At 40.1% G+C, this 14,804-nt stretch overlaps 1 protein-coding gene across 1 annotated transcript in view; it reads right to left on the bottom strand.

Annotated features, from left to right (window-relative positions):
- Positions 1-3,957: 3,957 nt before the first annotated feature.
- The window catches only part of LOC139474842 (pyrokinin-1 receptor-like), a 72,279-nt gene continuing 61,432 nt past the window's right edge, over positions 3,958-14,804 (bottom strand). The window contains exons 3-4 of the mRNA XM_071257990.1: positions 5,056-5,187; positions 3,958-4,526 (exon numbers count right to left, since the gene is read on the bottom strand). Coding sequence (XP_071114091.1) covers positions 3,958-4,526; positions 5,056-5,187 — 701 coding nt within the window. The remainder of the gene's footprint in view (positions 4,527-5,055; positions 5,188-14,804) is intronic.

Raw genomic sequence — 14,804 nt, 5'->3', positions numbered from 1 at the left:
GTGCCATGAATATGACAAAATGTATTGCAAATATAAATTATGACACTGGATATTTCAACAAGTAATGTCCATGCTGTTATCTATAACTGTATTTACCGCAACTATGTTTGTAATATGCTCAACTGTAAACATGTACATTATAAAGTTATAAACATGGTAAATATCAGAAAATATACGAGTGTGTGCTGCCTTTTGCCTTATATACAGAAATATATTACTGAATCTATTATGTTCCAGAGACATGCCACGTAAAACGTTTGTAGCATTACAAGACGTGTATAGTCACGACATATGCATGTTATCAAATGTTGAAAGCCTGAGTGAAATAGAACTCCGTGTATGACGGCGCATTTAGGTTTGGTTTGCCTTTGTTTGAATATTCATCTTGAAAGCTTTAGGCAGAGACACCCCAATCAAGCCTTGGCAATGAGAAATAACCTGTTCCCAAAAGCTCTGTATGTAACATATACACATAATAAAGCATTGCTCAAATATGGAAATTCATTGTAGATTCTCCAAACGAATGGGAACATTTTAAGCTTATTAAATCACATATTGTGTATGCATAATAATAGTTAACCTAAGGATTGAAATTGGCAGACACGTATATTTTACTTAGTGATGTACATGTAAGTGTGTGTACTCATTGTTATTTTATTGAAACGAGAATGAAGAAATAATGATGAATATGATTTTGCAGGTTAGTTGTAAATTTATTGAAATAAGAAATGAATACATGGAATAGTAACTTAATGTCATGTACTAACAATAGACTAAGTACAACTCGTCATCTTTCATTGTTCATAAATCATGCTATGTCATTAAGACATTCGTCATTGTAAATCGCTTCTGTATTCTTTACATTATGCGTTATGGATCTGTGGTCGTACACTATAACTGAAATATAATGTGTTTGTCTAAATCATTACCATCGAGCAGGCTTTTCTGGATTTCAAAGAGTTGTTTGAGCAAGGTTATAATATTCAGCAAAGCTTTCTAAACGTATTAGTTTAGAAATGGGGAGGGCAGTTCCCTATCTTGACTTGTACCATACGTTCCCGTGTTTTGTCAGCTGAACAACTGACTTACCTTTGCATGTGTTTGTGATGGGTGCCACCAGTGGAGCAGGGTAAGCTAATCTTTTCAATAATACCTGATATCGTCTCTTTTTATCGTGATTCATAAACACAATGTCATGCTCATGATACCACAGGATGTAAAAATATGGTTTGAACGCTTTATTAAAGTAACATTATTTCATCTCCTCTCTCTTTCACACTTTCTCCTCTTCATTAATTAAACGCTTCCTCCACCAAGGCTTATACCCTCTCCGTCAGTTATAAAGTGTGTCATTGTGACATATCCTCATTGTGCCAAGAGCGTTCTCTTCAAATATTGTCCCTTGTCATCTTGAAATACTAATTTGTGGTTCTGTGGTCCTCCGCCATAGGGTTATTTACATTCCCTAACTAAACACGCAAATGTTTTTGGAGTACAAAAGGGTAGAAATAGTTTAAGATGTGTTTTCTGTGAACCTCTAATCTTTTTGAAGCTATAATACCCAACACAAGCTTTCTTGGTGATCTGTCAAATCAAAAAGATCGTTTTCTTGCCCCATGCTTGTGGTAATCCCCGGCGGGGGAAGATCATCCGACTACTACCATTTCAAACAATACGTCTGTGGGGTATTTTGAAACGCTGCAAAGGGGAGCTCCTTTTGTCCTACTTGTAGGACGCAACTCTTTGACAACGCGAATAGAAAGTGTTTTTACGTTGCCATTAAAGAAACGCTTTAAAAACTGTTAACAAGGTTGAAGTCACAACAGTACGCCCTTTGTATAATATGAGTATTTGCCTCATGAGCTTGAACTCACAGCTTGTGCTCACTAGGCACTGTATATGTGTGCAGACGCTCGGCAGGCGAATGGATGCGAATGAACCCTCATCTGATGCCAGAAATAGTTTTTAATTGAACATTTCAAACTTCACTGCTTTGTGTGCTCATTTGCAGTACACGGTATCTTTGCATGATAGTTGGGTACATTTGATTGATTTAATGTTAAGACGATGAGTCGGTATAGTTTTGAAATACTCTGTGTTTCGAGATGAGAAAGGAAGAGCATTTCAAACGATTGATGAATACTCTTCCTGTACTGACTATTGATTAATTGATTTTCAGCTTTAGAACTCCGACGAAGGATTCAAAGTGTAATAGTAATGTGTCTAATACAGTTATGGTAATACGGTTTCAATTAATTTCTGAACTTTGGTCTCACCCAGTTGGGATGTTGTTAGTCGAGGCTTGCAGCAGGCGTCTCACCCAGATGGGATGTTGTTAGTCGAGGCTTGCAGAAGGCGTCTCACCCAGATAGGATGATGTTAGTTGAGGCTTGCAGCAGACGTCTCACCCAGTTGGGATGATGTTAGTCGAGGCTTGCAGCAGACGTCTCACCCAGATAGGATGATGTTAGTCGAGGCTTGCAGCAGACGTCTCACCCAGATAGGATGTTGTTAGTCGAGGCTTGCAGCAGACGTCTCACCCAGTTGGGATGATGTTAGTCGAGGCTTGCAGCAGACGACTCACCCAGATGGGATGATGTTAGTCGAGGCGTACAGAAGGCGTCTCACCCAGATGGGATGATGTTATTCGAGGCTTGCAGCAGACGTCTCACTCAGATGGAATGATGTTAGTCGAGGCGTGCAACTCACCCAGATGGGATGTGTTAGTATATTATTACTGGTTTTATACTGACCAGTGTGTTATAAAGTTTGTCGTGTGACTGAGCATATCTAAAAGTCAAACGGTCAAAGTGGTGTTTGTGACATATATTCTTTATTTTTTTCGTGTACTGAGCAGCAAGTTAACGCTCACCATTGTACAATATAACACAGTTTGACGTCTAAGTTAGATTAAGGACGCGGCCTGAAAAATACATACATGTTCGAACATGTGACGTTTCCAGTAGTTGCAGATCAATGATCATCTTCCTGAGATTGATTTCTTCTTTCCGAGGGAATAACTGTAAAAATTTCTTATGAAAGCATAAATAATGATCATGATACACCAAATAGAACAAGGAATGTTTCGAACACTTAATGTCTAGCAACGCGTTTTTATACAATGACGATACTGTAAATACAGCCTTAAAAGTACAGGACACTCACCATACATGAAAAGTACAATGTCGTAGAAGTCGAGTATATATAAGAGAGTTAGAAGAAGCGAAGGATGGGGACTTACATATAGTTATGATATGATTAAATGAATACTGAAGCAGCATGTATATTAAGATGTGAATATGTTGCTTTGAGCAAACAAATGTTTCGTGAGGCGAGTCTCAAGAATTCACTCTGCAACAGAGAGCACAGGCGGCCTGGTCGCTAACCACGCCGTGAGTCGCTAACAGGAACTGCATACATTATCCATGCCAGTATTCGCTGACCATTTGTTCGAAGACAGGATTCAGTCCGATTAACGTCCCTGGTTTGTCAGCACCAACGTGGTAAACGTCTGCGATCTGCATGACTCCGGACCCTTCTCCAACATTAAAGTAATACGCCGTGATAAGACGGAAACACTGATAAAAGCGGCGTTTACCACGAGTCGCTCTCATGCCACAAATTGGCCCAGGCGTCTAAGGCGCCGCAAGTCGGTGTGTAGAGTTGCGTCCCTTTGGTACGCCATAATTATATGATGAGTTCGAATCCGGGTTTGCCCCGATTATGTTTCTAGTTTTGTCAGCACCATACCCGTGCTGGTGGATTTCATCAAGGTTTCGAACTGCATCTTTTTGGGGTTTCCTCCCACATTTAGCTGACACGCCATGTCATAACTGGAAAACTTGAATACTGTTCAAAGCGGCGTTAAACTCAACCAATTCACTCACTCACTATGCACAAATTATGTTGTGCCCTTCCTCCCATGGCGACAGCACAAACTGTTCCCGAGATCCAGCGTTACACAAAAGTAGTGTCTCTCTGTTTGACGTTAGTGCATCGAACCAGTAACGCCACAGACGATGAACCAGACCGCGATACCGACCGACTGTCTTCATCCAATTTACGACACTCCATTTCTACCCCATCAAAACTACCCTCACTTGCCGCAGGGGAAATGTTTGGAGAAGGTAGAATTGACGGGCTCAGTGGTGGAGGCCCGGCGACCGATGACACAACACGTCGGCCATTTTGAACCATACTCTGTGGCCTGCGGTCCTGCGTGTACCCATTCAGTAGAAGCCTCACGGCATGTGGAGAAGGCCCGGGGGTTAAAATATTCCCCGACTTCGTTCTTCGTAAGGTCCCGTTTATGTTTTTCATGTGGATGGGAGAACTGTCCTTGAACCTGCTGACACACTGCGTTCGCTCCGAGTATAGCACCGATCTGGAAGTTCCTTTCAGCTCTGCTAGTTCCTCCCTGCTGAAGCAGCACCTGCACAAGGTCCTTTTGAATGCCCGTCGGAACTTGCGGGACATCATGTTGTAAAGGAGAGGATTCACAGTCGAGTTGAAGAAATATAGCACGCCTGGAAAAAACGATAAAATACAGTCAAACACCGTTGTGTCGAAGTTGAAGGGACCTACGTATATACTTCGAGTTATCCGAGGATCGACACAACCGAAAATGATGAATAATGAATGAATACGCCATGACCAAGTTTTTTCTTCGATACAAGCGTAAGTTCGTCACAACCGTGTTTTTAGGTATACTTTGTCTTTCTTCAATCATGCATCTGAATATCAATGGAAAAAATGATTGTTTTAGATCTGAATTCAAATGAATCGATTTATTGGTGATCGTTATTTTTTTTAGCGAATTTGATATCCGGGGATCGAAAAAGCTTCGTAGACATATGTTGTTGATATGTCACATGCGTTGGGTAATCCACCACTGTGCCAAGACTGTATTTTTCTTGGAGAAAAATAATATCCAGTTGGAATACCAACTTACATTATCATGACATTTTTACTATGACCATAATTTTCCTTCTTCATCCGGAATCTTGTTTTCATCAATTCTCTTTATGGGTACCAGATAAGAAGATCTATAATTACCAGATATGTAGAACAAATGACTCTGAAAGTCCAGGAGCTCAAATGTCCATTGATCACGTGACAAGTATGACGTCATCAGGCGTTGAGAGTGGAAAGGCGCCCAGCAGACGAAGAACGCAACAACAACAGCAACTGAAATAGAAGGGATTGCATTTAAGTTATTAAGATTGAGGAGCCTGTTTGTAACATCTGCACTGAAGGGACTAGACTGAAAGGACTAGAATGCACGACCAGTAGCGTGTTTGTGTCGCGATGATTAATGAAGTGTGTTTTCCAATTAGTACAGTTCCTACACATCCTGATTGTAAGGATTGTGATTTGCTTTGGGCCTGTCTACAATGAAGCATTCGAGGTGAAAATAGATGTCCACCTATGCTTGTACAATGGTCCAGTGGTATTGGATTATGTCATATGAACCGTAATTATGTGAGTTGTCTCCCTTGGGAGGCGGTATCAACCCGGATGAGGCTTTGATATAGATGAGGATTCTTTGTAGACACTTTCCTCTCTTGCTCTCTCAAAATAGACGTTCTGAAATAGGGTCGCGTGTCGGCACAAAAGAGGTTACATATCATCGCATCCCTAAGATGCGTTCATATATTGCATGAAATTTTCGAAGCTGCAAATTGTTTTCTGTCTATTAGTGTCACAGGCGCGGCAAAAATGATTTTGCATGTCATGTCATAATGTACAAGGAATATATTTTTGTCTCCTCAGACCATGTGTTCAAAATTTGATTTTGTTCAAGAAGTAGCGATATGATATTAAGCAAACATATTATTCTTTCTCTTCTTACCAGTATCCTTCACATTGGTTATTGTTCAAAAGATATGAGAATCTATTTGGTGAGCCGACAACAGTATATTCACCACTGAAAGATTGTTTTTCACCACTGGTGTAATCAGTTGATAATGCGAAAGCTTTTAACACTTGGCATGGCCTATCATGAGCGAATACGGGGGCACTGGTGGCCCAGTCGTCTTAAGCGCCGCGATTCGCTGTGCAGAGTTGCGTCCCTTGGGCACGCCAGAAACCTATGATTGTGGGTTCGAATCCCGGTTCGCCCTGATTATGTTTCTAGGTTTGTCAGCACCATACCCGTGCTCGTGGGTTTCACCGAAGTGGTAAACGTCTGAGACCTGCATCAGTTCGGGCTTTCCTCCCAAATTTAGCTGACACTCTGCAATATAACTGGAATACTGTTAAAAGAAGCTTTAAACCCAACTGATTCACTATTTGCTGTTGATGATGGACAGAATTGACTACCGCGCTCCCATAAAGTGGAATACTGTTAAAAGCAGCGTTAAACCCAACTCACTCACTCACTCATGAGCGAATACTCTTATTGTGTATTCATCATCATTTGAATCTCTATTCCTATTTCAAATAACTTTTTTTAGCTGCATTATCAAAAGTGTCACGTGTACCTTACGTTGTATTAACTTCAAATATAATACACAGGCTAAATATATATCTGTGGACTTAAATATGAAATGATTTCCGTTCTATGTATATGTGGGTGAGTGTATATATAGATATAGATATAATATACAGATATATAGAACGGATATCATTTCATATTTCAGCCCACAGATATATATTTCACCTGTGGATTATAAGTAAATACAACGTACGATACACGTCCTCGTACATAGGACAAATGTAGTAGCCAAAACAATAACGCAACCTCGTAAGACATGAAATTAACAATCGAAATATTCAATTGATGCCAGTTAAAGTAGGAGGTAGCGGGTAAACCAGGTCAGTTATTTAAATCGGCCTGTTTTCACTGGAAGTGATTTTAAAGTAAATTATCACTTGTGTCGAACATAGTTTCCCCCACGTAATTCCACATTACACCTGAAGCGGCTGATGGGTCGACAACAGGCCTAAACGCAGGCGTCGATGAGCGCGGAATTATGTGGGACCAACAAATTGATTGTAAGTCATTAGGGTTTGTGATTGGAGAGCATTATGGGACAAATTCTATTGACATTGTCGGGAGATGGCGGTGGCTATTATGCTAGAGGATTGCAGGGATGAAACTGAAGTGACAACCGGCTTTAACCCTAAACGAAGGTTTTCATATGCAGCTTGATTATAAACTAACAAGATTACTTCATCGCTCCTGGCGTACAATCTGTTCGACCTGCTTCAGTAGGATCTGGATTGTACAAAACAGATTACCATTTTATTCCAAATACAACTGCTTTTCTTGAGAGTGTACGGGTAAAATAGTGTAAATATTCATAACCTCCTGTAAAAAGAAATATACAAATTGTTCATTTAACTCTTCTACAATGATGACATAATTGGCTTATGCCCAAACAAACCAGATTTCATTCTTCATTTTGTATTCGTAAGAGTTACGTTTGATTTGACTGGTCCATCCCTAGAGTAAAAGCGGTATTTCCAAAATCTTCTTGGTATCAAATTTTTTAACGTTAAAATTACGAATATTAGTGTAGTGTGCGCAGGTTTTGTTCTTGAAACACCAATCATGGAAACTTGTAGAAATGCTTTTGAAATAAATATGTAATGTGTCTACTGACTGAATCCATATCCATCTGAATGAAACACCAAACAACAATCGCTCCTGTCTTGGATTAATGACTGATAAATAATGTTTAATGCCTTCGTGTCGCTTTTATGTCATTCGTGAATTAGTTCAAATTCACTTCCTAGAGGTTGCCATCCCGGCGAAACAAATCACCACGGTTATGTACCATGTACTGATATTTGATTGAGACAAATGATTAAAATCAGGCATAATCGAACCATGGACAAACGTTGTTTGCACGCCCAAGGAACGCAAATCTACGAGGCGAATTTAAGCGCCTGAGGCCACTATTTCACCCATGAACAAAACCGTCACCACCTATTGTATAGTACGACGCTCGAAACCCGGACCTCCCGCTCTCCGAGCAGACGCTCTACCACTAGACCACGGAGGCGGTCAGGAGATAACGGAAGTACTTAACACTTCGATGCTTCAATTCACTGCATCCGTCCACGCATAACGATTGGACCAGAATAGGTATCCTTAATCACATTACTCCCTGCGGTATGGCAGTACCATTCCGTCAAAGACGTCAACATTCGCAGTTTAGTCCCGACTATCCATCTTTATTCTAAACGGGTCAAGTGATATCAGTGATCAAGTGTCAATTACGGACCTTATATCAACGGAATCCTTTGAAATACAGTATATCTCAATTGTACCAAAAATAAATCTCTCTGCCACTGGCGTTTTTGCAATCTAATACATGTACCAATTTCCCAGAAACTGAGAATGCAGAGAATGACAGTTTAATGTGGCCCTGGTTTGGGTTTACATGTGTAACTGGTTTGATATGTGGACGGGATGGAACAGTATACTGTTGATAGATAAAACGCGTGATGCGTCAAAAATAACATTACATAGGTAAAAGCTTTTATCATATTTGTATTATCAACAGAGCATGTTCAGGCCATATGGTATATCGACTGATTGCAAAACAAATTCACTTAAAAACGCCGCCGTAATGTTTTGATGGAAACGGTTAAGTGAAACAGAGAATTTAAGGGTGTGAAGTTTCAGATGTAATAATGAAATCACATCCTTTGCGGATACTGATGCTGAGTTAAATGGTTTCATTTTGATGTACATTGATCATAAAACACATTTTGTCATTAAATTCGTCGGGGAAATTGTTGGATCCACATCGTTTCAGTTTAGAGTGTGAGCGTGTGTGTGGGTGGGCGGGGATGCTGGAGAGATCGCACATGTGCCACATTTCACACAATTTCACCGTACGAATATTCGGGACGGTTGTAGTTGCTTACAATGCAAAGATCATTGGCGTAAGTTGCCTCAGACAACTAGGCCACCTTGCGCCCCCATACAGATCCACTTGCGGAGACATTTAAGTGTTAAATGTCGGATTAAACTCTTAAGTCCTTAAGTTTGGAGGGAAGTAGATAGGTTAGAAAATTTTTCAATCCGACAAATAAAACTTTGCAGGAATAGCAGTTAACGTTGATGACTGGCAGCTGTAATTGTTATATTTGTACGGTGAAAATGAACGGTGTCGTTAAAGTAGGTTGACCCAGGCGACATGCAACCGAAGGAAGATAGCGAATCCGTTGTTCCTGTTGCTCCCTAACGGATGGGGAATGCGTTAATTACATTTTGACAGTGGTACTATGATTTGATTATTTTCTCTGTGAAAATGTCAACAGTTTTACAATTAAGTTTATAAAGTGGGCGTTTGGCGTGTGGCGACGGGGTGGGGATTTGAATCAAATTACCAATGTTCTTAAACTGCTTTTAAACACTGGTCAAAATTAACTTCATTCCTTTTTGTGTCGAGTCACAGACAAAAATGGTAAATACCCTAAGATGCATGTCAGGATAAAATACTGGACTATCTTCGTAACAAACCTGGAAGTGATACAACAAAGAGTGAGCTTTTAGCAATATTCCAGCAATATCACTGAGGGGAACACCAGAAATGGGCTTCACACATTGTACCCATGTCGGGAATCGAACCCGGGTCTTCGGCGTGACGAGCGAACGCTTTAACCACCAGGCTACCCGACCGCCCTGATACAACAAAGAAATTGTCATGGTGGCGGTCTTTCATGTATAGATAAGGACATTTCAAAAGAGATTCATTTACTGGAAAGAATGTCCACAAAAGTGCATTTATGCACACGTTAATATATATCTCATCACAATATGACTTCCCCCGTGGGGTTTCCGGGCTTTAATAGGTCCCCATAAAACTACAATGTACGCTGATTGTGAAAGACTACCAAAATTGATCTGGTGACTTGGTTGATAGCGTATCATCGTACCCCGACGGCGTGTGTCGTTACACACAATTTTGATTACTGGATTTTCTGGTTCCGACTCCATTATTTGCAGGCCTCCGCCATAAAGATGGAATAATGAGTGTGACATTAAACAAGAAACTAAAACAACTTGACTTGTATTTAGTACTTATTTGTGGAAGACATAAAGAAGAAACAAGGTAAATAATGCTGAACGACCAATGAATTATACGTTTCTTTGTAACATTATATAACACTAATGACCCATATTATTATACATTAGCTACACACAGAAGTAAAATATTTCTCAGGGCTTTGCATACAGTAAGATTTTCTTGCTTTGTGTTGAGACCATGAGGAATACGGCCTATAAGAAGACACATCTATTTTGCATTGTGAACATTGTAACTGCAATGTGACCCGTGAAGGTCCGGGTGAGAATAGGTCTTCAGCAACTCATGATAGCCATAAAAGGCGACTATGATTGCCGTAAGAGGCGACTAACGGTATCGGGTGATCAGGCTCGCTGACTTGGTTGATGCATGTCATCGTATCCCAATTGCGTGGATCGAAGCTCATGATGCCAATCACTGGATTGTCTGGTCCAAACTGGATTAGTTAAAGACCGCCTTCATATAGCTGGAATATTGCTGAGTGCGGTGTTAAAGAACAAATAAACAAACAAACCAAAAAAACTGCAGTGGATCCCCAGAATCGGTGTAATCTGGACTGTAGTATGCGAGCGTTAAAGTTCTACACACATGGCCACACACTGAACAATGACTAACACAGAAGCAACTCACAGAAGCATGTATGGTGTACACCAATAGTTCCATGATCGACGTAGGCCATCCAGTGTTATCTCGGAGTGTAAATGAAACAAGTGCAACAAATTTCCCCCAAAACACCGACTCTCCATTTTGTGTTCATCAAGCGCACTTGGCTTAATCTTGCGTCAAACTAGATCATTCCGCATCTCGCCTATGGTAAACATCAAGGAATACCAAGCTACTAACTTCGATGTATTGACAGATGTGTTTGTACATCTATGGATTATGGTATAGTGGGTTACTTCTGGCTGAGAGAGTCACGCCTAATGACACGAGAGGCTGATTTGACTAGATCAGACAAGAAATGTCCCCCTCGAATTACGGTTACATTGTTGTGCGGATGGGTCTGTTCTTATGAATACAAAATGCCAGGTCAGTTATTATTTTCAAATCCGATCACAACAAAGGGCAAAAGTATAAAATATTTACATGCAATTGATATTTTTTGTGACATGCATTTTTACTGATAATTGAAACAAACAAACAAACAAACAAACATAAAGCATGTGCAAATACCAAAGGACCCATTTACCTAGAAAGAATGCACGATTAAGTAGCCCAGACAAAGATACACTATTTTCATAGTCTCAGATACTGTTAAAGGTCCTCTGGGGCGGTCGAGTAGCCTAGTGGTTAAAGCGTTCGCTCGTCACGCCGAAGACCCGGGTTCGATTCCCGACATGGGTACAATGTGTGAAGCCCATTTCTGGTGTCCCCCGCCGTAATATTGCTGGAATATTGCTAAAAGCGGCGTAAAACCATAATCACTCACTCACTCTTAAAGGTCACGGCATTTTCTACCCATAAGTCTTTGCGCAAAGTGTTTAAAATCGGAGATATCAACTTTCCACACCAAATACATACCCTTCTAAACAAGGAGGGATTCATGATATAGGTGTCATGAACTGTCGTCAGCAGAATGATCAGCTGCAAGAGATAGAACCGAAACCTAACGTTCCAATACACCCGAACGTGCACCATGCAATTCCTCTGCGCACGTGGGTATGTGGTAATTCATGATTTAGAGACTTCAATGAAAGGTCGTCAAATCGCTCTGAGCCATTAGTGTTGTTGATTTTCATTATCCATAATAGTGTGTGAGCTCTCTACTCGTTAATGAAGTAAATGCAACCGGATTGGTAATAGGTCGTCTACAACGCATAACGACTACTGACATGCTCATAGAGCTCAACGAAAGGTAGCCACTATATTCAATCCGTCTTCGTCTGTGATTTGAAGACTTTGAACACGAAATGTTTATGATCGGCCCCTTACAGGGCGCCGTGGGTCAACACTACAAGTCAAGGATCGACTAAACAAAAACAAGGCTTCAAAAAATCGAGCCCAAACATCTAGCCAAATCGACTGGGATATGATTGGGAGATATATACCCCGTCCGCCGATGTCAAAGGCCACCGGCTTCGTTCACCGAACTGGGTCACCGAACAAAAGTGTATAAGACTCCCTCAAATTGGGAAATTGATTTGAACCACGCCTCGCCGAATAATGTTTGATGGCACACAAATGTTATCTTTCTTGGTTGTTTGGGCCCTCAAAGTACACGCCAACATATTCTGTTGATTGCCATGTTACACCTATTCCTTCCTTTGTCTTAGTACCTTCACTCGATACATTTCTGATTCCTGTAATCATCTGTTGTTTCGAATACCCCCTAATTTTCTTTGGAGAGCATATTTTCTTCTTGTGTACAAAGCGCAATCTTTCGGGGGGGGGGGGGGGGGGGGGGGGGGTGTAACAGGTATCGAACCACCGACATTCTGCTCTCCAGGCAGACGCTCTATCCTCTGTTTGTTTGACCGAGTCATTAGGATAGTGTGCTCGTTAATTACAGAGATCGGAGGTTCACACATGGGGATATTCCTGGCGCCCATTGGACGAAAACATGACTTTCTAAAGCACTAGCACATGTATATATACCTGGGATATACTTTCGCATGTTTGCGTAAAAAAAGGTGAGTGTATATGGTTTTACACCGGCTTTAGGAATATTCCAGTTGTATCATATCGGGGGACACCCAAGTTGGGAATCGAACCCGGGCATTTGCTGTGACGAGCGTCATCCCCATTACGAAGAGGAGACATACCCGAAAAAGAAGTGGACACCAATCGCATCAGATCATGTTGCTATCACGAAATTGTTTACCTGTTTAATAATCCATTAACAAAAATACGTCAAGAAAACACAATTCTGAAAATGTTAGAACTGATTAATCATTTCTGACATCTGAGAAAGATATTATTACTAAACCATGCGACCAGAAACATCCTGTCAGAATGTGTGTTTCATCCTTTGACGTCTAACACGGAAAAAGTAAACTGTTTTAGCAAGCTCTTAATCGAGATTTCTTTCATGTGTTTCTTCAATCTCTACAGTAAAATTGCCAAATATTGAACAATGATAATAAGTATCAAAATAAGTGGCAAAGAAGTTGAAATTATACATTTTGTCATCTGGCAAGGAAGACCACACAGAACTGAGCAGGACATACATGTGTGGACTGACGAGAATCTTCATAGATAAGAAACCTTCTCTGTCAACTTCCAGAATGACAGGCATTGAATTCTTGGAAAGTGAACGAAAACATACCGTATAATATCTCATGAAACACTGTTTGGAAAATGAAGGCAATTATAGTGTCAAAAATAGATTGTGTTGACAGCCCTAACTGTGATGATGAATAACTCCGACTCGTGAAATCTATACTGACAAAAACAATTATGGATCATGAATATTATTGGGGATATTATTGTAGTGAAGACTGAGCACATAATTTCATAAAAATATACTCCAAAATAGTTATGATCTTTTTGTTCTTTATATACAGATATCACGCACGTTTTGTCTTTCTTACTGTAAACAGGGAGTAAGTGAGTGAGGGACTACAAAAATACGAGTGTATAGATGTACGGGGAAATGTGAAAATTCCAAACCGTATCTTTGGCGTGACGAGTGAACACTTTAACCACTGGGCTACCATGTAAATGTCTAATAAACAAGTATTTGTGTCAGTTCCTAGGTTAAAAATAAGTTCCTAAGATATAAAGATATAAGGTACTTTCTAAATCGGTGTTAAACCAAACTAGCTCACTCAAATCAGTGAGCAATGTATCCTTGAATCAGTCCGTCCAATATATACAGTTCCCAAAACACATAGTCGTTAGTTGTTACAATGACCTCTGACTGGATGATGTCTTACAACTTTATGACATTATCACGAAAAACTAGGAAGATACCCAATTAATGTTGTGAAGTCTAATCTCCGGAAGTGTCACAAAACCTATTTTTCCTTGGACTTTTTATTCTGACTAAGACAGATAATTTGATTCCTTAAGGTGGAGAAGTAATGACTCATTTTGCCATTGTTTCAGAAAAGTTATATGGACAGTTAATTAGAAAGTTATTCTTTGTATACTGGAGCGTGTGATTTGCTTTCAGATTAAGAAATATATTGATTGTATGTGATCGGAATCTGCATGGCATCTACACCATGTGTGCTGTAATTAATAGTGCTCGATCAGCATGATGTTTTTGGTAGGCATTAACATTGTGCATGTACATATAAAAACATCAACACCAGAGCATAATCAGCATCGATTTTCAACCGAAACAGATTCATTTGGGCGTAAAGGGCAAAATAGCGGTGAAAATTGTATGAATTATATGCCGTGATCACTGATACACTTCCAAAATACAAAATAACGACCCAGAAGTAAAGGTTAACTCCTTAATTCTTCTGTTCAGTGGCATGTTACAAACTGGAACGATCCATTTACATATTTTGCTTTCAAATTGCTGATGAAGAATGTGAATGTCAATTCTAATTATTAAACTTTTCGGTTATGCTCAGGAGATGGACAACAATATCTGTAATTCTAATATCTTAAAATGAGATTCCATCAGTTGACGAGATGATATCGGCCAAATGAGAATACGAACTCTTCCAGTCTTCAAAAACAACTGATAATGACACAAAAACTAACCCAATAGTTAATCAGTTAGCTTATTGAAACGCCGGAGAACAACCAGTGACGATCATCCACCGAAGCAGATTCCATTGGGCGTAAGGCGAAATAGCTGTGGAA

The sequence above is a fragment of the Haliotis cracherodii genome, unplaced genomic scaffold, assembly GCF_022045235.1.
Source record: "Haliotis cracherodii isolate W230 unplaced genomic scaffold, xgHalCrac1.p SCAF_3, whole genome shotgun sequence".
NCBI classification, from domain to species: domain Eukaryota; kingdom Metazoa; phylum Mollusca; class Gastropoda; order Lepetellida; family Haliotidae; genus Haliotis; species Haliotis cracherodii.
The sequence above is the reverse complement of the archived record's forward strand: the minus strand, read 5'-3'. Positions and strand labels throughout refer to the sequence as shown.